The sequence below is a fragment of the Panthera pardus genome, unplaced genomic scaffold, assembly GCF_024362965.1.
Source record: "Panthera pardus isolate Hobbes unplaced genomic scaffold, ASM2436296v1 HiC_scaffold_11, whole genome shotgun sequence".
Taxonomy (NCBI): Eukaryota; Metazoa; Chordata; class Mammalia; order Carnivora; family Felidae; genus Panthera; species Panthera pardus.
The window spans coordinates 62548380-62574493 of record NW_026526666.1 but is presented as its reverse complement, the minus strand read 5'-3'; the positions used below and the strand labels follow the sequence as shown (position 1 = coordinate 62574493).

Here is a 26114-nt window from a genome sequence, read left to right as displayed (position 1 = left end):
CACGGGGCCCGAACCCACAAACCGTGAGATCATGACTCGAGCTGAAGTCAGACGTTTAACCAACTGAGCCACCCAGGCACCCCTCAAGTCCTGCTCTCTTGCCTTGGTTTCCCAATCGCAGAATTGGGGAATTGACAGAAGGTGGCAAGGAGGCGGCAAGAAAGTCCACGCTTTCTAGTTGAGCTCGAAGCCTCAAAGTTCTCTGGGCCGCAGACCTGGCCCTAACCTCAGCCCTCATGGACGTGGTGATGGAGGCACCTGTTTGGGGACTGAGGCAGCCATGTCACTGCTGAGACTTTACTCATTTCAGCGACTAACCTGAGCCTACCTTGTGTGCTAAGCTCAGTGCAGGGCCATGGGGTTGAATCAGAGGTGGTTACTGCTGTAAAGATTCCAGAGTTGAGTTGGGGGTGGGTGGGGGGCGACAGACATGTTGAGATACTTATGACCCATGGAGAGAGGAAAAAAGGCAATGCAGTGGGGGGCACAACACCCCAAAAGCAATCCGTGCATAAAAGAGAGTGATTAATGAGAACTGGGAGGATTTGACAAGACCCCCTGGAGGAGGCACCTTTGAGCCAAGGACTTGGGATAGAAATTACAGGAAAAAAGCCAGCAGAGGAATAGTATATGCAAAGGCACAGAGGTGAGGCAGTTTGGGGAGGGAGACCAGGATCCGGCAGGGAGGGAGCAGGGCTGAAATGATGGGATGTGTTGATTATCACAGGCCCAACTCTAGACCACAGATGACACATCCTCCAGGAAGGGCTTTGTCCCAGGAGGCAGCACACAACAGGACAGGTCTGGTCCCAATCCTCCCTGGCTCTTCCCATTTTTATCTGTGACCTTGTTCAGTGGCTCAGTGTCCTCATCTATAAAATGAGGATTATGGTGCCTACTCTTCAGGGCTGGTGAGGACTGCATGGTCAATGAGGTTGCATGTGTGAACAGCCTTGCACATAAGGAGGCAAACCCCAGAAATGGGGTTTCCTTTCTCTTTTTGGCTTCTGGCCAGAAGGCGGATACCCTTGCAAGAAGATCTAGTGTGTGTATGTCAGTCGTTTATAGAGTTAGCTACAAATGAGAGTGGAAGAAAGAAAGTTTATTGAAAAGGCTTGACAGGAGTAGGAGGCAATGGAGGGAGAAATCCACGACCCGGAAGTCAGGAAAAGTAAGGAAAGCAGCAAACTGGAAAGCCTGGGGATGCAGACAAACTTCACCAACGTCCCAATTTTGCCCACACACTGCTTTGAATTCAGTTTGTGTGTTTAGGGAAGCAGAAGAAACAGTTGGTTTTCTGTTCTAGGGAAGGTTCCGGGTCACGGTTGTGGGTGGAGAAGGGAGTGGGGGGAGAAGAGGGCAGGGCTGTGGAGTCACCTGCTGGACTCTGCTGCAGTGGAGGGGAGAGGAAGGCAGGAGGGAGAGAAGGTCACCACCCAGAGCGGGGAGCCATGAAGAGCCATGAGGTGGAATTTGGGGGCTCTGGTCATGATCTCATGGTTTGTGAGTTCAAGCCCTACGTCCAGCTCGGAGTCTGCTTGAGATTCTCTCTCCCTTGCTCTCTGCCCCTCCCCTGCTCGCATGCACTCTCTCAAAATAAATAAATAAACTTAAAAAAAAAAAGGAACATTGTCCTGATGGATATCAGAGTGCCCCATGTGACAGGTGACACATAAACCCTTAACACATAAACACATAATGCTTTAGTGTTCATCAGTTTATTGGTATTTTTCCAAACCTGAACATGCTGCCAGTAGGTTTGAAGTACAGGGGTGGGAGGTTAGGAGGGGTGACTTTGGGCAAAAGCCACCTCCTTTCCAGGGCTGTCAGTATTGTCAGCTACACACGGGATTGGAGTGCGTGATCTCTAAGGACGGCCCTTCTCAGTCTGTCCTCCATCTGTCATGGGAGACCTGAGAAGCAGTGCAGGGGTGCTGGCCTATCCCTGGTGAAGTTTGAGGATCAGGGATATGAACAAAGCAATAAGTATCACTCACTCTAAAGAAAGGGAAAAATGCAAAATAAATCACAAACCATTATGGGGGTCTTGCCATTGCTGTTACGAACAGCCAGCATTCCCGGAGTCTGGAATTTTAGGTGAAATTGGCTCTTATACGTGGGACCACAAGAATCCAGCACGGCCATTCTAAGACTTACTGGCAATCAGAGCTTACATCTTTGACAATAAACTTCTGCATCTAAGATTCTGTGACTACAAGTCCAAGAGCGTAAAATTCCAAGCCTTTTTTCACTCTCTTGTGGAGGGTTCAAACCTCGGAGCAGGTGGTGCCTCCTGATGGGCGGGGACCCTAGGTTCTCCTAAGCACAGGGAAGTCAAGCAAAGATTCCATTTGATGGGCTCTATTTCAGGGAGTTTGGGGGCCTTTCAGACCAAGTTCACCAAGGGTGAGGCCTGCTGGAAGACTGCTAGGCAGGTGGGGAAAAGCCCTGAGCAGCCGGGTGTAGACTTGCTCTTACCTGCCCGTTATCTCACTGCGCAGTTTTGCCCTCTGCTCTGACATGGCTTTTCTGGTTGCAGGACCTGAGACCCACTCCAGTCAATGTATGTACAGGGGGCTTTATTACAAGGATAGAGTGTGGCTCACGGCAACTCAAAGACAGGAACTCCGGCCTCAAGGATTGCGCATGGGGACTAAAGAGCCGCCCAAATGGGGGCAATTACCTTCGGTATCTTGCATCCATCTTACTTTTTCCGCATATTTGCACAATTCGGCCCTTCATCAGGCAGTTTCCCAGGGGCCTTACCTACCTCCCTGCGGTCCTTAATCAGCCCTCTGTGCCTCGCTGGGCATGCCAAACCTCCCCGGTTTCTCAACGTCCCTCCCAATACCCGGAAGAGAATCTAATTGGCTCGGCTCAGCAGCCAGCCTATGGCAGGGCGGGCCCGTTTTGAGCGCCCAGACCCGGCCCAATCAGCCGAAGGTGGGCCTCGGCGGGGCGGGGCCTCGAGGGCCCTTAGAGGGAGAAGGCGCGGCGGCCCCGCGGCACGCCCGAGCCCTCGCGGTCCTGCTCCATGGTCTCAAAGAGCAGTCGCACCAGCGCCGGCCGTCCGTGGGCCACCAAGGCCCGGGCCAGCCCCAGCACCTCGCCCGTGTGGCCGCGCCACACGCGCTGCAGCTCCTGGCGCAGGCGCGCCGCGGGGTACTTGCCCTGGGCGCGGCGCAGCCACGCGTCCACCTCGCGGCCCAGCTCGGCGTCGCTCAGCTGCTCCTGGCTCCACTGCGCCAGCAGCGCCTCGAGCAGGCAGCCGAAGCCCTCGGTGTGGCTGGAGCCCGCGTCGTCCAGCTCCACGGCGCGCTTGAAGCAGGCCGCCGCGTTGGCATCCTCGCCCTTGATGCGCAGGCACTTGCCCCGCAGCAGCTGCAGCTCGGGCAGCGTGGCGCCCAGCTCCGACTCGCCTGCCTTGGCCAGGAAGACGAGCGCCTGGTTCAGCGCCGCCTCGTCCACCGCCAGCAGCTCCTGCACGGCGTCCACGCCCATGTAGTAGTAGACCTAGGTGGAGGTGGGAGGGCGGGGGCAGGGCGAGCCTTTCTCTCTGCCCCTTCCGGGCCCAGGCTTGCTTTTTAAAAAAGTCCATTCATGCATTCATTCCCACCCCCGACAATTCTTTGGCAAATTTCGGCCCCGCCCAGGGAAAAGGAGAGGAAGCGCTCATTCCGGTTCCAGCCCACAACTTTTGGTCATATAATCTTGAGCGAGGCAATCTCTGGGCCTCGGTTTTCTCATCTGTAAAATTATGATACTGTCACCTCTTGGAAATCGTCCGTTGTGCCCAGAAGGCACCTCTGGATAGAGTAATGGCCCGAGTGCTTTAGAAAGAGGTTGGTCCTGTTCTAAATGCCGTATGTGCATTTTCTCACACAATCCTCACCACGGCTGTAGGAGGTGGGTAGGTTATCAGGCTGGGGGATAGCTGTATTTCTCCCTGTGTCCTCAGTGCTCAGGCCTAACTTGGCAGAGAGCAAATAGATTTGCAGTAAGCCATTGGCTACTCAAGCCAAGAGGTTGCCTTACCTGGCCAATGTCCAGGTAGGTCTTGAGGCCCGGGCACACCTTGACCACTTCCTCCAGGTCGGCCTTGGCACAGGCCAGGTGGTTCCTGTCAGGCATGCCCCCGAGCCCCATCTTGGCTCGCTCCAGGTCGTGCAGGTAGGCTCTGAGGTGGATCTGTCCATAGAGAGTCAGCTCAGGGACAATGCTCTAAGCAAGGACCTCTGCCCTCCCTTCTGCCCTTTTTCTCAGCAGCAACTCAGGGAAGTTCTGTGGTGCAGTAGAAGGTCCCTGAGACTGGGACCCCAGAGTCCTACGTACTAGTTTTGTGCCAGCTGTGCTAATCACACCCCTTTCTGGGCCTTAGTTTCCCTGTCTGTACAACGAGGGGGGGTTGGATGAAGCAAGAGCCCCTCATTCATTCAACAAATACGTATTGAGTGCCCACCATATGCCAGGCCAGTGCTAGGTACTAGGGGGTGCAGTGGTGACAAGTGGCTGGGGAAAAATAAACAGGGTGATAGGCTACAGGTGACTGGGGGAGGGGGCTATTTTAGATAAGATGCAGAACCAAACTTGTGAGAGTTCACATAAGCAGTTTTGGAAGGAATGGCAGGTAGCCCCAACTTACAAGCATCAAATTACAATTAATTCCAGACTCTTACTTTCGTCCCCACTTCCTCCTTTCCCCCACACTTGGAACATTAAAAAAAAAATCTAGAGGTTCTGAAGGGAGGCATGAGAAGGAGGAAGTAGGGAAAAGGGGTGATTGTTGTTGAAGGTATTAACGCTCTGGTTCTAGGAAAGCATCGCGAGGTGGGGGAGGAGGGAGCTCGGGCTTTGGAGCCAGTTGGACTTAGCTGAATTCCAGCCCCCCACTTATTAGCATGTGAGCTGGGGAGGATGTTGTTCAACCTCTGTGAGCCTTATTTTCCACATTCGAAAAATTAGTACACTAGTATCTTCCTTGGAGAGTTCCCATGACGGTTGAGAGAACATATTCTAGCCAAGATCTAGCATGGTCGGTGCTCAGTTCATTCATCCATTCACTCACTCATTCATTCGTTCATTCATTCACAAATATTCAGCAAGAGCCTGTTATGTGCCAAGTTCTGTTCTACCAAGAGCCTGTTCTACACACCCAGGATACAGTAGAGAGCAACACAACAAACTTCCCTGTCCCCACGGAGCATGTATTTTAGTGTGAGGGAGAGAAAGACAATATACATAGTAAATAAATAGTATGTTGGGGAGTAATGAGTCCTAGGAAGAAGAAGTAAATTAAGAAAAGAGGAAACAAAATGTTGGTAAGAGGTTGGCATTTCAATAAGATGGTGCTGGAAGCTTCCTTTTCGTCAAGACTTCTGGGAAGTGAGGAAGGAAGCCAGTCAGGGAGAAGAACATTCCAGGCAGAGGTCATTATCCATACCTTACAGTTTGGGGAATGGAGTTTTAGAGAAGTGGCTGGCCCCCAGTCCCAGAGTGATAGGTGGACAGGCCAGATTTCAACCCAGGTCAGTCAGACTATATTGAGGGCTAACCAAGAAGAGGCTGGACATCATTGACCGGGTCATTTTGGAGAGATGCCTGCAGCGGGTAGGAGTCTCCTTCATTCTTTCACGCAACAACCTTACGGAATATAAACCTTGTGTCTTGATGACTCCTCAGCTCCTTTCTACCATGAAGGCTCTGTGACCTTTGGGCTCCGGCAACACAGCCTTAACCCCGGGCCCTTGTTCTTTGATTCCTGATGGCAGGATGAGGCAAAGCTTGCAGGCTGACTCACCTTGGCCCTTGTGCAGTATGCCTGCCAGTTGAGCTCCGGATCCCGTAGGACATCTAGAGCCATGTTGCAGGTTCCAATGGCCATATCCTGCTTCCCTAGGAAGTGGAAGATTTTGGCCAGGCGATTCAGGATGGGGGGTTGGTCCTTGGCTATCTCAATGGCCTAGGGAGGGGAGAAGGGTAAGAGCAAACTACTTGTCTGGTTATTTGCAGGAACCCCATCTCTGGGTAGAGCCATGTCACTTCAATGTTCTTGTTCCCTAAATCCACCTGCCAGTAGGTTTGGTCATATGGAACCTAACACTTTAGGGTATGACTCACTGGCACCCAACTCCCAAGAGTCAGACTCTCGTGCTCCCCACCATGTTCATGTGTCCCATCTGGTGAATCCCCCCCATACCCTAGGCAAACCTCTCTTCCTCAGACACATCCAGTGCAAGCTCCCCAATTTCCCAGGGCAGATGGAAGGAGGTGCCAGAATCAGCCTCTACCTCCCCCATACTTACACAGTGCAGTGTTTCTCTCTGGGCCACAGCACTTGCCCCCTATATTGTTACTGACCGCTGCCTGTCCTGTGTGGGTCGCTGTCTCTGATACAGTGGAACCTGCAGAGACTTCATCACTGTGCCCGGGCACAGAGTAGGTTCTCCAGGAGGGGTGGAGGCAGTGTGTTTGTTAAATCGGATAAAAGCTCTCAGAATCCTCATGAACCAGCCTTTATGTTCTGTTCTACCATCTCTCGTCAAGGACTTGCTCATTAATCCACCCACCAGCAAACATTAGGGATGTGCCCCGTGCAGGGCTCTGTGCTGAGTGCACAGGTTAATGAAAACTATCCTGGGGTCTTGGGACTTGCCTTAGGGTCACATGGCCCAGGGGCAGAGCTGGCACAAGACCCCAGCCAAGCCCAGCTTCTTTCCACTATGTCACTGGGTGCAGGGAGGGACAGTGAGAACCACAGCCTGACCGGGAGAAGTCTGAGGGGATATCTGAGACATGGCGAATAGCTTAGAAGACAAGGCTGGAGAAGTGGGCTTGGGGTGGACGTGGGATTCTGGAAGAGGAGGCTGGGGGGGTCAGGCTCCATCCCGGTTTGACAGGTGGGTGTGGCCAGGGGCCGTACCTTGCCAAAGCAGTCCAGGGGGTCGGTTCCCGAGTACCCGCAGTCGTGGACACCCATGGGGGTGGTGGAGAAGGTGTCCTTCCTCTCCAGCAGCATCCCGAGGTAGCACCAGGCCAGAGCTGGGGGTGAAGTGTGGGAGAGGGGTGTCTAGGAAGCAGCAGGGTGGAGACAGGGAGGATGCCCAGGACGAGGGAGGGGGCCGGCTCCACGCAAGGTGTCAGCCCCGAGGAAGATGAAGGGAGCGTCTGTGGCCTGAAATCACCAAGCGAGGTGCAAGGTACCTGAGTTCTGTGAGATGAATGGACAAGTATACGGGACGGAGGTGGGAGAGAGAGAGAAGCAGGATCCCCAGAGGGAGATGATGCCAGAGGTGGGGACAGTGATGGTGACCGGCAGGGCTAGTGACTGGAAAAGGGAGAGCCAGGCAGAGGCTGCTCTCGCACCTGTCCCCGTGGGCCCTACCTTGGTGGTGGGGGTCCGAGGACTTGAGCACTTGCCGGAGCAGGGCCAGCGTGCGGTTGAAGGCAGGCAGCCTCTTCTGCTCCTCACTGCCCAGCTCCAGGAAGATGCCATCTAGCCTGTGGCCAAGAAGGGGATGTGGGTGGCTGGCACCCCCTCCCAGCTGTCCCTGGGGTGCTGCGAGTACTCCCCAGGCCAGTGGCAGGGAGGGGAACTTGGGGAGCCCTTGCCATGGAAATGGGCGCAGCCGCCTCTTCCCCGGGTTCCAGGCCATGCCTCCCTGCCCCCCACCATCCAGTCCCCCGCTCCCCAGCCTGACCTGATGAAGAGCGTAGCCATGGTGAAGTACCAGCCCCTTTTCTCCTCCGCTGGGATCTAGGAAAGCAGAGAATGGCCCGTGGTGCTGTTATTGAGGTACTCGAGCTATTATTGTTCATAGATTCCCACACTCACCCCACTCACCCCGAACCCCGAAAAGCAGGAGAGGACACCTTTGATCATGGTCCTGGATCTGCCACTGGTGGCTGAGTGACCTTGGGTGAATCACTTTCCTTCTCTGACTATGGAGGGTTTGACAAGATAACCTGTGTGAATGTCCTGAGTACGCTGTGCATCGCGGAGCAGGAGTGGAATACGTTTCTTCCCCTCCATCTTGCTTTTCAAGCTCAGCTTCCCTCCCCCTGACTCCCCTCCCTGTGCTCTGGAGTCCCCCATTCCAGGGCCCACATGCCACTGGTCACCTTCTTGTCCTCCCCCCACCCCCGCAACGTCCACTCGCTTCTCCCCTTGGCCGCCTTCCCTCAGCTTCCCCCTTCCTGAGAAAGCCCCTTTGGGCTTGTTTTTAGAGTTCAGCTGAAGCCCAGGAACCCCCCCCCCCCCCCGAACTGTTTTCCCATTGTTATTCTTGCCAACCTTGCCATGCATTTAGACCGACTTGGGCACCGGATAAAATATTTATGCTGTTATTTATGGGAGTAGCTGCTGCTGCCTCGGGAAGGAATTTTAATGAAAACCAATAAAACCCCTAGTGCATATCAGCAGCTCCGCTTCGGGCTCTGGTCCCTCCCTCCACTTTCGTCTCCTGGTGTGGGTCTCCGGGCTGGATTCTGCGCTCACCACCCCCCACCTACCATGGCCTCCTCAGCTCAGGATCCCCATCCTCTCTCCACCCCGACTCCTAGCAGCAGTGAATGCATTCAGTCCAGCCAGCATTTCTGGGCATCTGTGTCGTGAGCCCCTGTGTTGAGTGCTATAGGGATGTGGCCCTGAACCGGACCTACACCCTGGCCCAAACCGGTTCCCGATCTAGCTCGGAAAGCAGACCCAGGCATCAACAACGACAGGGCTTGACTGAGCGCCTGCCATGTGCCGCGATTCTGACACCCAACCTCTCAATCTCACCATAACTTATCAGGTACGTATCATCCGCCTCTTAAAGAGGACCATACTGAGGCTCAGAGAGGTAAAGTGACTTGCCTGAGGTCACACAGCATGTGAGTGTCAGAGCTGGAACTTGTACTCCCTTTGTTAGGCTCCAAAGCCCAGGCTCCCCTTACACACCAGGTTGCCAGTGACACTAGTATGAGGCAGAGTTTGAACAAGGCCATGAAAATGATGTGGACAAGCGCACCAGGATGAGGAGGCCACTCCCAGCTGAAAGACTCTGAGAAGGTCTTGCAGAGGATGGACTGTAAGGTGAGTCTTGAATAGCAGTGGTGTCTCAGAGGCTGGAATGGGGAGCCTCTGGGGAGGCTGTGGATGAGCTTAGAGGGAGAAGAGACAAAGAGGGGCCCTGTGAGTCAGATCCCACTGAGTGGAGTGATGTGACGGCCCACTGAGGCAGGGGTCTTCACCCAGCGCCCAAGCCAGATCACCTAGAGGAGGCCCCGCTAATCACACTTCTTAGCCATGATTCACCAAGTATCTTCTCTGTTCGGCCCAGGCTGGGTGACGCGGACAAGAGAGAAAAGGCAGGTCCCACCTTTAGAAGCTCCCAGTGTGGTGTGAAAGCCAGATGGTCTCACAATCAGAGTGGAAGGAACGCCAGGGGTTATGAGCAGAAGTATCCTACACGATACAGGAGTGCCCACAGAGCGAGAGGAGGGCTTGCCGGAGCAGGGTTCTCCAGGACAAGTAGGAACCATCCAAATGGACACCAGGAGAGAAGGCATCAGATGGAGGGGACATCGTGTCCCCTCAGAGGTGAGGGGCCATGGTGTGTTGTAAGGGGCGGGGGGATGAGCCAGCAGGAGGGGCCCCTGATTGCCTGGCTCAGGACCTGGAGTTCGTGTGCAGGGCAGTGGGGAGCCATAGAAAGGGGAGTGCCAGGATCCAGTGCGTTTTTACATTCACATCACCTGGGAGGGTGATCCTGGCACTTAGGTGCGAATATGTATATGGGGCTTTAGCTGAGAATAGGGCTGTCCAGAGGGGAGAGCGCAGTTGCCAAGGGTTAAAGGGCATCCTTGAGGGCTCAGTGGGGAAACATTTGCCACAGCGGAAGGCCAGGATGGGCTTTAAGCCTTTGGCTTAGGACCGAAGGCATAAGTGCCTCAGGCGTCCTGGCTATCTAAAGTATGATCTCATGACCTCTGGCCCCATGCCCACTTGGAGGTTGGCCAAACTGAGTCACGGTGGGGAGACACAGGATCTGCTCCCTTCTTCAGGCTTCTGAGAAGCAGGTATGGCCCCAAGCGAGAGCAGAGGCTCAGGTGGCCGACGGGCCTGGCCATATGAGGTGGGTGACCCTGGACGGATGAGTTGCCTCTCAGACACTGTGTCCTTATGTGCAGAAGAGGATAATAACATAGGCCTCACAGGCATTGTGAGGGCAGTGGCCAGCTCAGAGTCCATGCTCCATAAACATTTGATCCCTTTTCTTCTGGCGTGGGTTAGAGCTGAGCTGGGCTAGGGGTATCTAGGAGGCTGCTCTGTCCATGGGACCTATTTCAGTTCCCTGTGTGGCAACGAGGTCTCGGGCCCTGGGGTCCAGAGGTGTCCTGGCCCACCCTGCTGTCTACCACCCTGCCCCACCCCATCACAGTGCAACTAGGGCCTCAGATCCCCCGTGGGGTCCCAAGCACCTTTCTCCCCAGTGTCGGAGAGTAATGTGGTATCCTCAGGGCTCTCCCTGGTTCCTCTTGTTTGGCACTCAAGCCACAAGAAAGTAAGTTATGTGCCCAAACCACAGTTAGTACCTGACAGAGCGGCACTTAAATTCATGCCTTCACAATCCTAGCCTGAAGCATTGTCCACAGCACTGTTACCTTGATTACTCTCCTCTCTCTGAGGATACTGAGACCACGGAAGTGAAGCAACGTAACCACGGTCACACACGAGTTAGTATCCGGACTTAAAACCCATTGGTTTCACCACCACTCTTGATATCCTGGAGTAATTCAAGAGCCTGGTTATGGTTTGCACTACGCAGGCAATACCACCACCTGGCGGCGGTATGCCTGAATTGCAGGGCTAACTCCTCATTCCCTTCAACTTGAAGGTTAAAACAGATTTTCAGAAAAGTAACTAACTAGCTGAGCGACATCTCTACCACAAATCCCAAACATAGTCCCTCCTCAGATTCCATCAAAGAGTGACACTTGCAGGAGAGCTTATGGGGTTGCAGATTCAGAATGGGGTTATTGACATAAACAGATCTAGTCTGAGGCCTCATCTGTCCAAGCTTTCATCTTCTATCCCTGTGATGAAGCTGGTGGACTCTGTTCACTCTGCTATGCAATCCTGGCCTGAAAATGGGCTGTCTCTTTAAAAATCCTTCTGGTTGTAACTGAAGCAGCAGCTGAGGCTGTTGCCAGGGGCAACCTGGCAAGCCACAGTGCGTTAAATTAAATTAAACAGGCCTCTGGCTGCCCCCCTCCCCTCCTGGAGAAGGGAGGGGCTGCTCCACCTCTCTCCTGGAGAATAAAATTGCTGTGAAACCTCTCAGGACTGCGAGGCATTCATTTCCAGAGTTATAGCTCCCAGGGGCAAGGTGTTTGGAGGCAGCCCGGGAGTCCCTGAAAGGGCTTCTGCCAGAGGAGGAGTGTTCACTGGGGGGCCTGCCCAGCGTGGGCTCTGGGCAGCACAACACCCTTTCTCTTGTTTGGTCCTCGTCACAGACCTGGGAGCTGGGGGTTCCAGATCTGTAGAGGGGGCCAGCCCAGGCTTCACACTGGAGGGGTCTCACATTAGGCTGCCCCTCGTGGCAGATCTGTGGGAGGGAACCGGGCAATGCCCAGGCACCAGCGCCAACCCTAAAGTGAAATCCTTAGATCCTGGGACCGAGTGAGGCACAGCTCTCAGGCAAGGGGTCCGCAGGACATTTCCCTACTCCCCAGAGGCTCGCACTGTTATTTCCCTCATTTTAGAGAGGCAGAAACAGAGGCTCGAAGAGGCAGAGGCTTGCCTACTTGACCCGGCTCCTCTGACTTCAAGTTCATGTTCTTCCCACAACATCCAGCTGCAAGGGTTTGCGCGGTGCTTACTGCTTACAGAGTGGACTCACACAGATTCCATTCGATCCTCAGACCCTCCCGTGTGGAATGTAAAATATGTCACCATTACTCTCTTAGCACAGACGGGAAAACTGAGATGGGCCCATGTCCTCAAGGTCACACGCCGGCTGTGTAAAAGCCCAGACTGAAACCTGGAAACGGTGCTTTTGTCGCTATACTGATAACAGCAAATTTTTTGGAGCACTTGCTATGCGCCAGGCACATAGTTTGCGTGTTAACTCATTCCACCCCCAGGGTGACCTATGAGGTGGTGACGATGATTGGCCCCGTGTTACGGAAGAGGCAACTGTGGCCCAGAGTGGCACAGCTAGAAGGCAGCAGAGCTGGGAACCCAGCAGCCCAACCCCACCACCTTTGCATCTAATGACTCCAGACGAGTGGTTCTCAAAGTGTGGTCCCCGACCAACAGCAGCAGCGGCACCTGGCAATTTGATAGAAATGAGAGTTCTCGACTCGCTGAATCAGGAACTCTGCAGGAGGGGGGCGTGTGGGGGGGGACAACCTGGGTTTCAGTAGGCCCCCTGATGTACTAGGTCCTCCCATACTGCACCGTGGGGAGCCCAGTGGTTGGTGGATCTCTTTTTTAAATGGGCCGGAGGGTAAGAATTGTGATCCTCAGGGAGGCCTGAAGATCCAAGGTCCTGCAGCCGCATGGGTGAGCGACAAAGGTAGGTGATCTGGCAGAACCGACAAAGAATAGTGTCAGCACAAGGCACTTAGCATCAGGACAAGCCATTACAGAGCTGGTTTGTGTTAGCTTGGTGGGTACAAGGATGGAGCTTGGCCATGCCATTTACTTCAAAAGGTGGCCCCTGGAGAAGGAAATGTTGGGGTGGGGGGGCTTGGCTGTTTTAAAGGATTTCAGTAGAAGATCTTTTAATATACGAAGGACCTACCAATCTATATGCGTCTGAATAGGCTCTCAGAGACCTTGTTGGTTCTTCGGGAAAATAATTGCCTTGCCATCTGAACTTGGCCCCTTTATGACATTGTACTCTACATTTCGGATTCCTTTCTGACTAGTTCTCCTTCGGGAGAGGGGGAGTGTGAAGGACCAAAAAGAAGGAGCATTTCCGAGCATCAAGTCTCCACTGGGCAATTCAGGGCCTCTGAGGGCTGGATCCTCACGGCAGCCTGCGAAGGTGGAAGGCATCCTCCTCCCCTTCTGAATGAGGAGACAGAGGCTAATAAAAAAGCCACTGCCCAGCCCCACAGCCTGGGGTGGAAGTGCCAGGATTCAAGTTCAGATCTGCTTCCCTCCAACGCCCCTGTTCTTTCCACCTCATCACGCCGACCCTGTGAAGGCTGATGCTGCAGAAATAAAAGTCACAAGGTGGCAGGCTTCAGGAATGTGTTCTTGCACAACTGGAACGTCCTCTGTGAGAACACAGAGCAGGCTCCCTGCTCTGTGCCCAGAACCCTGCCTCCACCCCAGCCCACCTGTGGGACACACTCCAGAAAGGCAAGGGCAGGGGTCCTTCTTCCCCTCACCTAGCTCCTGCTGCGGGGGGTGTGGAGAATACACAGAGGGTTGGGATTGGAGTCCCATTCCTGCCTCTGCCTCCCCCAGGGATCCTGGAAAGGCCCCCGGCCCAGCCCAGGCTTCAGCTTCTGCATCTGGATGATCCCACTTGGCCTGACCGTGTCACAGGCCTGTTGGGTGGGGTCCATGTGACGGGTGGAGGGGATTTGAAGGAGGGGTGCTATGCCATGAGAATAAGTCACCTATGCCTCCCTGGTCTGGCTTCCCTGGACGGTCTTCATGGATTTTAAGATTTGAGCAGATTGCCCTCAGCTTCCCACTATCACCCCTAGGTCTGGCACGGCACCTAGATGGGCCATCCTGGCCTCCACTGATTCCCTAGACTTGCGGGGCCGTGTTGAGCACTTCTCTGTCCCACTGTTTACAGAAAAGGGACCCTGTCTAGTCCTGAGTCCAAACCCAGCTCTAGCACCAGGAGAGACTGGGTGGGTCTGAGGAAGTCTCCTGCCTTCTGCGGTAATAACAGTGATGCCCGAATGTTCTCTGTCAGCAACTCCCATGGGTCTGTGCTGTGTGCGCCTTAGCATTCTTTTCCCCTGTAGAAGAGGTAGCTGGGCCAGACGATGCTAATGGCAGGTTTGACTCTGGGATCCTGTATCAATGAGGGGGAAGCCAGTTTCCCAAACTTGCTAGGTATGAAGGGAAGTAAGCCAGCAGCAAACTCAGAAGGCACTAGATAGGCAAATTTGAATGGCTCCAAGGCCAGCAGAAGGTTGGAGCTAGAGCCCAAGAAAGCTGTGCCTCAGCCTGGGCTTTAAGTCCAAGAGACCGGAGTTCAGTTCCTGCCAGTCACTCATGGCTGTGCGCCCTTGGGCAAGTCACTACATCTCTCTAGCCTCAGTTTGCTCATCTGTAGAATGGACAGATACCAGGTCTGGCTTCCCAGCATCTCTGCGAGGACCCCTGACTTAGAGTGGGGTCCTCCCCAGTGCTATTGTTCTTTTCCTAAGACCGGCTGGGGCTGGGGCGAGGGAGACCTCAGGAAGGGCACAGAGGAGTGGGGGTGCTGGCTGAGGGGAGACCTGGGGGCTCCCTTGTGTCCTGGGTCCTAGCAGCCCCGTCAGGGGATGAAGATGGGAAGCCTGTGGGCACTGATGTCGCTGGGGCTAGGCCTTTCATCTGTGAAAAGTAAATGAACGCACAGCACCTAGCTCACTGTCCAGTGTTATCAATCTCTCTTTCTAGCTGAGCCCAATCAAACCACTCAGATTTGTGGAGGTGTGTGTGTGTGTGTGCGTGCGTGCACACACGTGTGTAATTTGCAAGCGCCACGGAAGGGGAGACCCTGCCATGATCGCCAACGCTTAAGTCCTCAAGATACTGTCCCCCACCTTCCCCAAGCTGTGGTTTCCCACATGTGCTTATGCATTTTCTTCTGCCAGGAAGTTTGTTCCTTCCCCCACTTCTCTACTTCTCCAAGTCCTTCCTGTCCCTGAATCACTCCGGCCACCACCTTAGTCCAGTCTTCTCACTGGATGGGGGAAGAAAGAGGCCCGGGTTGGGGAGGTGACTTGTCACTAGCCCACGGCGGGTCGGGGCAGGGCTGCGGCAGGAGCCCCATCCTGGCCCCTGACTTAGAGTGGGGTCTTCCCCAGTGCTATTGTTCTTTTCCTAAGACCGGCTGGGGCTGGGGCGAGGGAGACCGCAGGAAGGGCACAGAGGAGTGGGGGTGCTTGCTGAGGAGAGACCTGGGGGCTCCTTTGTGTCCTGGGTCCTAGCAGCCCCGTCAGGGGATGAGGATGGGAAGCCTGTGGCCACTGATGTCGCTGGGGCTAGGCCTTCCTCTGTGAGCACAGTTACACTTCCCACAACACCGTCAGGCAGGCATCTCGGACACTCGGTGCAGTTAAGCAGCTGGCCCAGGTCACCCAGGACATGGCCGGCAGGGCAGGGACTCCCTGAAGCCTGTGGACTCTCGCGCTGACACGCTGACCATAGTCACACCAGGGCACCCCCCCTCCCCCCCAAGGCCCCGGGGTCTCAGCAGCTCTGATGCTGGAAGAGAAGGGGAGAGTGAGGAAGGAAGGCTGAGGGGGAGGGGGACCACGTGGGAGGCCAAAGCACTGTCAGGGGGGAAGTTCGTGACTCCTAGGTCTGCAGCCGGCCTTCCTGGTGGTGGCTGCAGAGGTAGGGGTGTGTGTGTGTGTGTGTGTGTGTGTGTGTGTGTGTGTGCATGTGCAGGGGACCCTGGAGCTACTGACCAACTGTGCCCTCTTGGCCCTTTCTACCAGGTCCCCACCCTTCTGGGTGTGGTGACTGATTGGAATGACCACACCTTTGTTTGTGAGGCTGTGGGCCAGGCCTCTAAGCTCTGCTTCCCTCTCTGCCCGCCCGAGCCGGCAGGTGCAGTCTGGACAGCCGCAGTGCACTAGGTCACCTCAGGCGAGCCACTTCCCTCCCTGACCTTCTTGTGTCCTTGGTGTGATGGGAAGTCACAACACTCAACTGGCAGTGTGTCGAAAGTTTGAATAAAAATCAAATGCAGTCATGGGGGTGCCCATGGGGGTGCAGTCAGGGGGGCTCAGGTGGTTGAGCACCTGACTCTCGATTTTGGCTCAGATCATGATCCCAGGGTTTGGGATGGAGCCCTATGTCGGGGCCCCTCCCCTGCTTGTGATCACACACCCTCTTTCTCTCTCTGTCTCTCAAAATAACTAAATAAACGTTAAAAAAAAGATTCTTTCCCTCTGCCCCTCTCCCTCGTTTGCACGAGCTCTGTCTCTGCAAAGAAATAAGAATAAAAAAATCAATCAAAGGCACTAATGAGTGTAAAATTCTTTGCTGTGGGCCTGGCACCCACGGTGGTGGAGGCCCTCATCATCACCTCGGGGCCATGAGCAGGCATAAAGGACCTGCATGTGTGGGGGTTGGGCAGGTGTGTGTTAAGCCACCATATTTGGGTAGAGGGGAAGAAAATCAAATAACTCAGCTAGCTTGGGACAGGGATATTTCTTATAGAAAGGTTTAAGTTACCTTCTTTTAAAAAATTAGGGGTTTTGGGGCGCCTGGGTGGCTCAGTCGGTTAAGCATCTGACTTCAGCTCAGGTCACGATCTCATGGTCCGTGAGTTCGAGCCCCGCGTTGGGCTCTGGGCTGATGGCTCAGAGCCTGGAGCCTGCTTCCGATTCTGTGTCTCCCTCTCTCTGCCCCTCCCCCATTCATGCTCTGTCTCTCTCTGTCTCAAAAATAAATAAATGTTAAAAAAAAATTAAAAAAAAAATTAGGGGTCTTATCCAGATGGCCAACAGACACATGAAAAAATGCTCGACATCACTCATCATCAGGCAAATACAAATCACAACCACAATGAGATACCACCTCACACCTGTCAGAATGGCTAACATGAACAACTCAGGCAACAACAGATGTTGGAGAGGATGCAGAGAGTGAGGAACACTTAGGCACTATCGATGGGAGTGCAAACTGGTGCAGCCACTCCGGAAAACACTGCGGAGGTTCCTCAAAAAATTAAAAATAGATCTACTCTATGACCCAGCAATAGCACTGCTAGGAATTTACTCAAGGGATACAGGAGTGTTGATGCATAGGGGCACTTGTACCCCAATGTTTACAGCAGCACTTTCAACAATAGCCAAAGTATGGAAAGAGCCCCAATGTCCATCAATGGATGAATGGATAAAGAAGATGTGGTACACACACACACACACACACACACACACACACACACACAATGGAGTATTACTCGGCAATCAAAAAGAATGAAATCTTGCCATTTGCAACTACGTGGATGGAACTGGACGGTATTATGCTAAGTGAAATTAGTCAGTCAGAGAAAGACAAAAATCATATGACTTCACTCACATGAGGACTTTAAGAGACAAAACAGATGAAGATAAAGGAAGGGAAACAAAAATAATATAAAAACAGGGAGGGGGACAAAACAGAAAAGACTCTTAAATATGGAGAACAAACAGAGGGTCACTGGGGGGGTTGTAGGAGGGGGGATGGGCTAAATGGGTAAGGGGCATTAAGGAATCTACTCCTGAACTCATTGTTGCCCTATATGCTGACTAATTTGGATGTAAATTAAAAAAAATAAAATAAAATAAAATTTAAAAATATAAGGGGTCTTTAGGTTTAAAATCCAGTTATTCAATAAATGAAATGTCACAACAGTTACAAACACCTCTTGGATGTCCCGCTCTATGCTGGACACTGAGTGGTGGGGGCTAGAGAAGCCTGGCACACCGGCTCACTGTCCAGGTTGCAGGGCATAAATCACTTGGAGAGAAGCCAGAGGCTGGGAATGGCTCTAAGAGCAAAGGCAAGTGCTGTGCAGGGGTGGAGGGTGGGCAGGGAAAAGGGCTGGGCCCTGATGCGACATGCACCCTGCCTGCAGCCTTTCGGGTTCTCTCACTCGATCCTCATGGCAAGCCAGGGAGATAGGCATTAGAATTCCATTTTGCAGATGAGGACACTGAGGCTCGGAGAAGTAAAGTGATTTACCTGTACCACGTGTGATGGAGACAGAATTTTAACCCAATCTGTCTACCTCTGAAGCTCTTAACACCCCTCCATTTTTAAATTTGTCACCAAGAATCCATCTGCGACCGTGTACCTGTGTGTGTGCGTGTGTGTAAGAAGGGGGTGTCGGCTGGAGGGTAGAAATGACAGGTAAGAGCGTTCTGCCTCCTCACATTTTCGTAACTTAAAGAAAAACAGGAGGGAATGAAGAGCTGAGAAAGGAAGTGACAAATACCCACTCACGTACACTTTGCTCCTTTTTGGATCACGGGTCCAATGATTAACTTTATAATGTTTTCTCTTGCAATTTTAGGGAGCGCAGGAGTATTGCTTCTTCAGCCACTCTTTATCCTTTGAACCCCAGAGGCTCCTCCCTGCTGGGGACAGTCCCAGCCCCATTAGGATGGAAAAGCTCTTGCAGCCAGAGCACAGCCTGGGTCGGACCACCTCCTGTGAGCCGCGACCCTCTCAGTGGGGGGTCCCACATCTGCTGCCCTGCTGTCCCACCTCCTCCTTCCCCGGCCCCAACTCTGACTTCATCTTTGCCCCCATCCTTCCCACCCCTCCCCCCCATACACGGCAACCCACCTCCTCTCTCCTGACACTTCCTCCCATCTGGGAGGTGGCCCATGAGGAGTGTCCCTCACCCCACATCAGCCACCCGCACTCACTGCACCCTTACGTCTCTGACCTCCCCAGAAAGAGCAAAGGCTTTGAAGTCAGACAGAGTGGGGCGGATTTGACTGCCACTTACTAGGTCTGTGACCTTGGGCAAGTTACTTAGCCTCAGTGTGTGCACCTCAGCTCCCACATCTGTAAAATGGGATCAGAGGGTTCTTGAGAGGACTGAGATCAGGTCTGGAAGGCACTCACAGAAGACATTCGTAAATATTATTGTGTGAAGTTGCATGTGACGTGAAGGAAGGCTTCAAGGTGCAGGTGACATCTAAGTTGGGTTTTGATGGATGGAGTCTACTTTCTGTGCAGAAGGAATAGTAGCTGCCCAGGGAGGTATGAAACAGCGCGGCATGTTTGGAGGAGTAAAAGTAGTTTCGAGTTGCCAGGAAGTGAGGTTCCAGGGAAGTAAGAGGAAATGCAGCAAAAGAGGGGGGCAGGAACCAAGTTTCAGATGCCATGTTGGTAGTTCTTGGGCCACCGTGTGCTCTTCTGTGTGAGGCTTCTTCTGGCCGCCCTCTTTCTAAGCCACTCAGCTGTCACCAAAGCCCTCAGCCTCTGCAGGCCCCATCATGCAGGACCTTTGCATGCACCACGCCTCTGCTGGGAGTGCCCTCGCCTCAGTCCTGCCAGGACACTCCTGCCTCTTCCAGAACCTTCTGCCACTCACTTGTGCTGAAAGGAAGTGTTCCTTCTCTGAAAGTCAGTCACTGCCACTCTATCCCCAGGACCCGGGCTGCGGACTCTGATACCTAGTGCTGAGGTCCCCTAAGGACGCTTCCATTGCCAGCCTCTGGGGTCCTGTTTTTGGTTCAGGAAGTAAAGCGCTCAGACATGGCTGTCACATGACACAGGCCACTAAATGAATGGCTGTGGCCTCGGCCAGTAGTAGGCACATCTCTGGCATGTTCTGGCTCCCGCTTCCAGGGGAGGAGCTCAGGCAAGGCTAAATACAGGAACACATGTTTGCTTCTCCCTGTGTCCACAAACTTCTTAAAGACAGGGCCTGGCACATAGTAGGTGTTCAATACATGTTAAGGTGTTGAGCATCTGCCTCTCAGACAGGCCCAGAATTTACCAGTTTATGGGCACTTGTACCCCATGCTTTGATTGCACAATCACAGGAAACCTGAGGCAGAGATCACTATTGTTAATGTTCTCGAAGCAGACACGAAGGCCAGAGAGGAAAAGTGACTTGTCCAGAGCCACACAGCAAAATACAAAGAGAGTGGGATGCTTGAACCCAAACCTCTGCCTTCACGCCCACCTCCTCCAGGAAGCCTTCCCCCTGCTCTCAGGAAGGGACGTTATAGACCATCCAATCCCCCCCTTTCTGCCCCTACTTCACAGAGGGGGAAACCACAGCCCAGAAGGGAAGGCCCAGGAGGGCCCCCTGGCTCCTAGCTCAGGGCCCTTTGGGCCCTGCCCTGCTGCTGGGACCACACTGAATACACGCTACACTAGCCATGCCTCCCACTGTGGGCAGCTGGCATTCAGGGTCTGGGGCTCAGGCTTTAAAACAGAAAACCTGGGTCCCTGTGGACCTCCCGCGATGACCACAGCTACCCCCAACCTGGGGCAGAAGAGGCTTTTCTGGGAGGTTCTGAGGAGGCTCTCTCAGCCCAGGAAAGGCAGAGGTCATCTGCAACCTTGCATCTCTGTGCCGGCTCTATTCTAAGTGCTTTCCAGATATGAGGTCTTCATGGCGACATCAATCAAATGGGAGCGCCCTCATCTCACAGCTGAGGGAGCTTAGGACGGAAGTACCATTATTATCCGCATTTTGCAGGGAGGGAAATGGAAGTTAGGTGGCGCTAAGGATGGGCCGGAGGTGAGAGGTGTCGGGGGTTGGGATTTGAACCTGGACTATCTGACCCAGAGCCTACCGTCTTGACCTCTAGCCTGCGCTGTTCTCTTTAACCCAAGTCCGTGCCCTCTACCCCGCATTCCCCGAGGTCTGGACCCCACATTTCCTCTCTGAAGCTGGAAAAGGCTTTGGGTGGAAAAGGCTCTGAGGGAGGTGTGCAGAGGCTTTGTGAATGGAGCCCCGGGTGTGTGAAGGCTTACTGTTATTTACATGTCACAAATCTAAGCCATTATACGACATCCTCCTTATCAGCCAAACTTTGCCTTTGAGGAAAAGTCATGGTACTTCTCTGAACTCTGGTTTCTTTTTCTGTAACAGGAGGATAATGCCCTTACATCATTACACTTGCTGGGAGGAGCAAGACGAGAAGGGTGGGTCGGCCAGGCTGATTTTGCAGAGTTGCCAAAAGAGAAACCTAGGCAGGCCTTCCCGCTAGGAAGCGGGTCCACGCCCTAGCCCGGCAGGGAAAAGCTACAACAAGCCTGGTCTGGGCCCCAGGGCCTGAGGGATGCTGGAGAGGAGGGGTGCACGGAAAGCTTATTCCGGAAGCCAAAGGGCCAGGGTTTGGGGAAGGTCTGGGGTGCGGGGGCATCCCTGTAGACGTTGGGGGCCACGACCCCAGCCCTCCCGGCCTGGGGAGGGTTCACCCACCTGCTGCCCGTAGCCCAGCGCCTTGTCGTAGAGCGCGATGCCGGCGGCCAGTACCCGCGCTCGCTCCTCCGGGCTGGCGCAGCCCACGTCGAAGCCGTGCGCGTAGCCCTGCTCGGCCAGGCAGCGCGCGGCGCGGAGCCGAGGGTCCCCGGCCGCCTGGCCCTCGGCCGCCAGGCCCATGAGGCCGGCCAGCCGTCCGGCGCACGCCTCCTCGTCTTCCTCCTGGCCCAGCCGCCCGTACACGTGCACCAGGTTGGCCCAGGCGTTGAGGTTGCCCGGGTCCTCGCGGGCCACCTCGAGGAAGCGCTCGCGGGCCTCGTCCAGCTCCTCCAGGTAGAAGGCGAAGGCGCCTAGGAGGTGGCGCACGGCGGGGCGCTGCGGGGCGGCCGCCAGCTCGAGCTCCTGCCGGAGGCCATCCCGCTGCAGCTTCAGGTCCCGGGCGCGGAGTGAGGCCGGCGAGCGCGGCTCAAAGTTCAGCTGCATCTCCAGGTGGAAGTGGCCCGGCAGGTAGTCCAGGTCGTCGACGAGGGCGTCCAGGTCCTCGGCCGCGGCCTCCGGCTCCGCCATGGCAGCCCCCCTGCTCCCCGGGCCTCGCCCCTGCCCCCGGAGGCTGCGGTGAGGGGGGTGGGTGCGGTGGCTGGGGAGAGCCCGGCGCGGGAGGCGAGGGGCCGCGCGGGAAGGCACAGGGTTCTGCTGCCTCCGGCTCCCCGGCCGCCTCCCGCTGGTGGGAGGGTCTGAGCTTCGGCTCCGGGAGCGCCCTGTGGGTGTGTCGGCTTTCGCTGCTCAGCGGCCCTTGGACGCACGCATTGCACAACCAGGTATGCCAGAAAAACAGGTGCATTGCCAAATTCGGGGCGCGCGAACCCCGGTGCGTGGCAAAAGGCCTGGTTTTACTCTCTTCGCTCAGCAGGCAGGAAACGGGCTGGGGAGGAAAGGACTTGCCCGGGTCACAGAACCGAGCTGGGCCCAAGCATCCTGGGAACCCAGCTGGCTGAACCCCAGCCAGGCCCTTTCTCCGCGGGCGCTGCCGCACTCTCTCTGCCTGAGCTCGCTGACTAGGAGGGCCAGGACTGGCCCTTCCAGCGGCCTGTGGAAGCCGCCCTCACTCCTGCTGTCCCCACCCTCTCCCAAGTGCCTGTGTTCTCCTTCCTCAGAGGGGAGCCAGCCACTTCTCTCGACTCTTCCTTAGGCCGTTAATAAATAATGGCTTCCCCATTTAGGATTTCCCTGCCTCCTCTGCCCTGCCTTTGCCATCCCTAATAATCTGTGACCTTCATAAGTATGAGTCACTTCATAATTGCACACCTCACACTTTCCTTATCTGTGACATGAGGGTGACATTCTCTCCCTTAGAGGTAGGGCAGGTATCAAGGGTAAACCTGGTGAATGCCACTCTGGACAGCTGCCAGCAGCTCCCACTCCACCCCCTTGGTTCCCATTCTATCCCATATGCCCCCTGTGGCCCAGTTTTCTTGCTCTTGCTGGTCTTTTCCTAGGACGGGCACTGGTTTCCTACCGTCTAGAAGGCGGGGCTGTACTCCCTGCTGCAAGGCGGCTGGTCCTCCAATGCTTGGGCTTTGTAGCGGATCTGAGCTTCTGAGACCCTCCTGCCCCTCCTTCCACCTGGGCAGGGCTCCTGACACCCTGTGCCTCCAGCCTCTTGAAAAAGAGACCAGCGTTTTCAAAAGAGGAACTCAACCCCCTGGGGAAAAGCATGCCTTGAGCAATAAAAAGGTAAATTCAAAACATCATCCTGGTGCTACTTCTCACCTGTAATTTTAAAATATGAAACTTAATGAGTTTTCGTCAACAAGAATTGCTCTAAATCGCTGGTGCCCATGAGATGACCCTTGGGCTCCGGCCTTCTTGGAGGCATCAGGGATGGATTCCCAGAGTGCTTGGCTCTCCCCCACCCCGCCTTTTTATTGTGGTAACACCTGCTTAGCCTAAAACTGACCATTTTAACCATTGTTAAATGGTTACATTTATTTTTTATTTAAAAAAAATTTTTTTTAAACGTTTATTTATTTTTGAGACAGAGAGAGACAGAGCATGAACAGGGGAGGGTCAGAGGGAGGGAGACACAGAATCTGAAACAGGCTCCAGGCTCTTAGGTGTCAGCCCAGAGCCCGACACGGGGCTCGAACTCACGGACCGCGAGATCATGACCTGAGCTGAAGTCGGCCGCTTAACCGACTGAGCCACCCAGGTGCCCCTAAATGGTTACATTTAACACGTACAGTCAGTAACATCAAGCCCATCCCTTTTGTTGTGCAGCCATCCCCACCATCGTTCCCCAAAACCTTTCATCTTCCCAAAGGGAAACAGTGCCCATGAAACAATAGCCCCCTGATCCTTCGTTCCCCAAGCCCCTGGTAACCACTGTTCCACTTTCTGTCCCCCTGAATTTGAATACTTTAATTACCTCCTATAACTAGAATACTATAATATTTGTCCTTTTGTGACTGGCTCTTTTCACTCAGCCTAAGGCCTTCAAGGTTCATCCGTGTTGTCACAGGGTCAGAATTTCCTTCCTTTTTTAAGGGTGACCGATATTTCATTGTATGCATGTAGAGACCACATTTTGTTTATCCATTCATCCATCTGTGGACGGGTGGGTCGTCTCCACCTTGGCCGTAGGGAGCAATGCTACGACGGACATGGGTCTGCAAATACCTGTTTCTGTCCCTGCTTTCAGTTCTTTTGGCTGTATACCCAGGAGTGAGAAGACTCGGTCATACCGATGTTTAGTTTTTTTGAAGAACTATTATACTGTTTTCCATAAGAGCTACATCATTTTACGTTCCCACCGACAACGCGCAAGGGGCCCAATTTCTCTGCATCTTTGCCAGTACTTGGTATTTTCTGTGTTGTTTTTTTTTTTTTAAGTTCACCTGTTTATTTTGATAGAGGGAGCCCGCACACATGAGCAGGGGAGGGGCAGAGAGAGGGAGAGAATCCCAAGCAGGCTCCGCGCTGTCAGCGCAGAGCTCGACTTGGGGCTGGAAGTCGCCAACCGGGAGATCATAACCTGAGCTGAAACCAAGAGTCGGACACTTCACTGACTGAGCCACCCAGGCGCCCCTGTTTTGTATTGGTTTTTTATAATGGCCATCCTAATGGGTGGATTTGGATTTGATCTGATTCTGAGAAGATGAGTAAGAATTGGAATGGAAGGGGAGTTGCAGTACATTTCAGCAGCAGGAAAGCCATACTAAAGGGCCAGAGGTTCGCCGGGCAGGGCGTGCCTGGGGACAGAGCGGCCCATATGGCCGTAACTTACAGAGCGTGGGCAGGAGACGGCAGGGGATGTGGAGTGAAGGCAGCGGCCACAGCACCATGGCAGAGGCCTCACTCCTGACTGAGCATCTTGACTCTGCTGACATAACAGACATCTCCAGAGTCTGGGTGGTTAGAATCTCCCACAGCCAGAGAGCTCCCAAGCCTAATTAGGAGTCCCGTATTCGCTGTGTGACCCTACACCTCACTAGATGTGACCAGGGCGAGTTACTCTCCCTCTCTGAGCCTTGATTTCTTCTTCCGTGTAATGGGATGGGCAGGGGGGGGTGGCGTGTCAAGGGTCAAGAGAGAATGAGTTGGTTTCTAGGATTAGTGAGTTGCTCTGATGGGGAGGCTTTGGGCTGACTTGGGCGGCTTCCTTGCTGCACAGCTGACTCACCTGCTCTGGACCTGCTCTGGCCTGTCTGGCTGCCAGCGTTCCCAGCCCACCAGACCTTGGCCTATATCCTGTGGTCACTCCTCCAGGAGCCCTGGAGCCCAGGGGCTCAGGCTGGGAGAGAAGAAGGAAAGCAGCCTCAGGCCGGTTATGGGCTGTGCTGACACCTGGGCAGACCCGGGGCCGGTCACAGGGCCTTCCCAGCGCATAGGACACAACCACACTTCACTGACACCTCAAAAGAGCTCCTTCGTAAGGCTGTAGTCGGTGTTCACGTCACAGATGAGGAAATCGAACTTTGGTCAGGGTAACGTGCGCAAGGCCACCAGCGAGAAAGCAGCAGGGCCAGGACTCAAACGACCCTCTTTGAGGCTATGTACGTGACTGGGGAGTTGTTCTAGATTAATTCCTTTATTTGTTCACTCGTGATTCAACAAATATTTACTGAGCATTTACTATGTGCCAGCTTACCGCACCGGGAGCGGATGAGACCCAGTCTCTGCCTCTGGACCCTTCCAAGGGCCCTTTCCCAGGGCTGGGAATGGCCCCTCACTGATTCTGCTATGTGCCAGGAGCACACCTAAATTAGCTCATTTCATCCTCATAGCAGTCTGGAGAGACAGAGGTTGTTCGCTTCATTTTACAGGTAAGGATCGGAAGAGGATCGGAAAAGAAAATGGATTGCCCAAGGCTGTACAGGTGGGAAAGGGTAGATAGAGCCTGTGCGTAGATGACCTGGGGTGTGTGTTCTGTGTGTGCTCCCCGGGCCTGACACTTCTGATCGCCACTGGTGCAGGGTGGACACTCTTGCCAGCCATGGCCATGTGCCCGCCTGGCCTGGGGCCTGAGAGCCCAGCTCACAGCTCTGCTAGGGGTCTGAACTTCCTATTTAAATTCTCTGTTGGCATGTCAGAAGGGTACCGGGTGAAAGGAGACGCAGTGTCCCGGTCCTCCAGTTCCACCACAGACTGGGTACAGGACCTCAGGCAAGTCCTATTTCCCTCTGGCTTCTGTCCTGTCATCATCAACCGGGGTTGTTTCTGCTGAGCCTCAGCCTAAGACCACTGGGAGGATCAAAGATAATCTTGAGAGATGATATGAGATATAGCATGACCAAAAGACACTGGTGGGGGATAAAGGAAGAGGAGGGAAGAGAGCTGACCATGCCCTGTTGGGGACATACACCCTCAACTCCTTTCTTTACCTAGCACTTCATACACATACTTCAATAATGAGTTTGGAATTCTCCTCCTCCAGGAAGCCCTCCCTGACCTACCCACCTACGGCTGGGTCAGAGGCCTCCTTCTCTCATAGGCCTGGCCACA

At 54.2% G+C, this 26114-nt stretch overlaps 1 protein-coding gene across 1 annotated transcript; it reads right to left on the bottom strand.

Moving 5' to 3' along the window:
• Positions 1 to 1702: 1702 nt before the first annotated feature.
• Positions 1703 to 22273, bottom strand: TTC22 (tetratricopeptide repeat domain 22). Its single transcript, XM_053894934.1, has 7 exons — positions 21114 to 22273; positions 7698 to 7753; positions 7382 to 7497; positions 6920 to 7038; positions 5798 to 5959; positions 4036 to 4188; positions 1703 to 3513 (listed from the first exon to the last, which is right to left on the bottom strand). The coding sequence occupies exons 1-7, from the start codon at positions 21678 to 21680 to the stop codon at positions 2977 to 2979; spliced, it is 1710 nt and encodes a 569-aa protein (XP_053750909.1). The 5' UTR covers positions 21681 to 22273; the 3' UTR covers positions 1703 to 2976.
• Positions 22274 to 26114: the final 3841 nt, after the last annotated feature.

Bases quoted from the DNA above. Each gene is read 5' to 3' on its own strand.
- TTC22 (XM_053894934.1), bottom strand. From the start codon at position 21,680: ATGGCGGAGCCGGAGGCCGCGGCCGAGGACCTGGACGCCCTCGTCGAC. The intron at 7,754-21,113 runs GTGGGTGAACCC...CTGCTTTCCTAG, and splicing joins CGCTGGGCTACGGGCAGCAG to ATCCCAGCGGAGGAGAAAAG. The intron at 7,498-7,697 runs GTCAGGCTGGGG...TCTTGGCCACAG, and splicing joins ATGGCTACGCTCTTCATCAG to GCTAGATGGCATCTTCCTGG.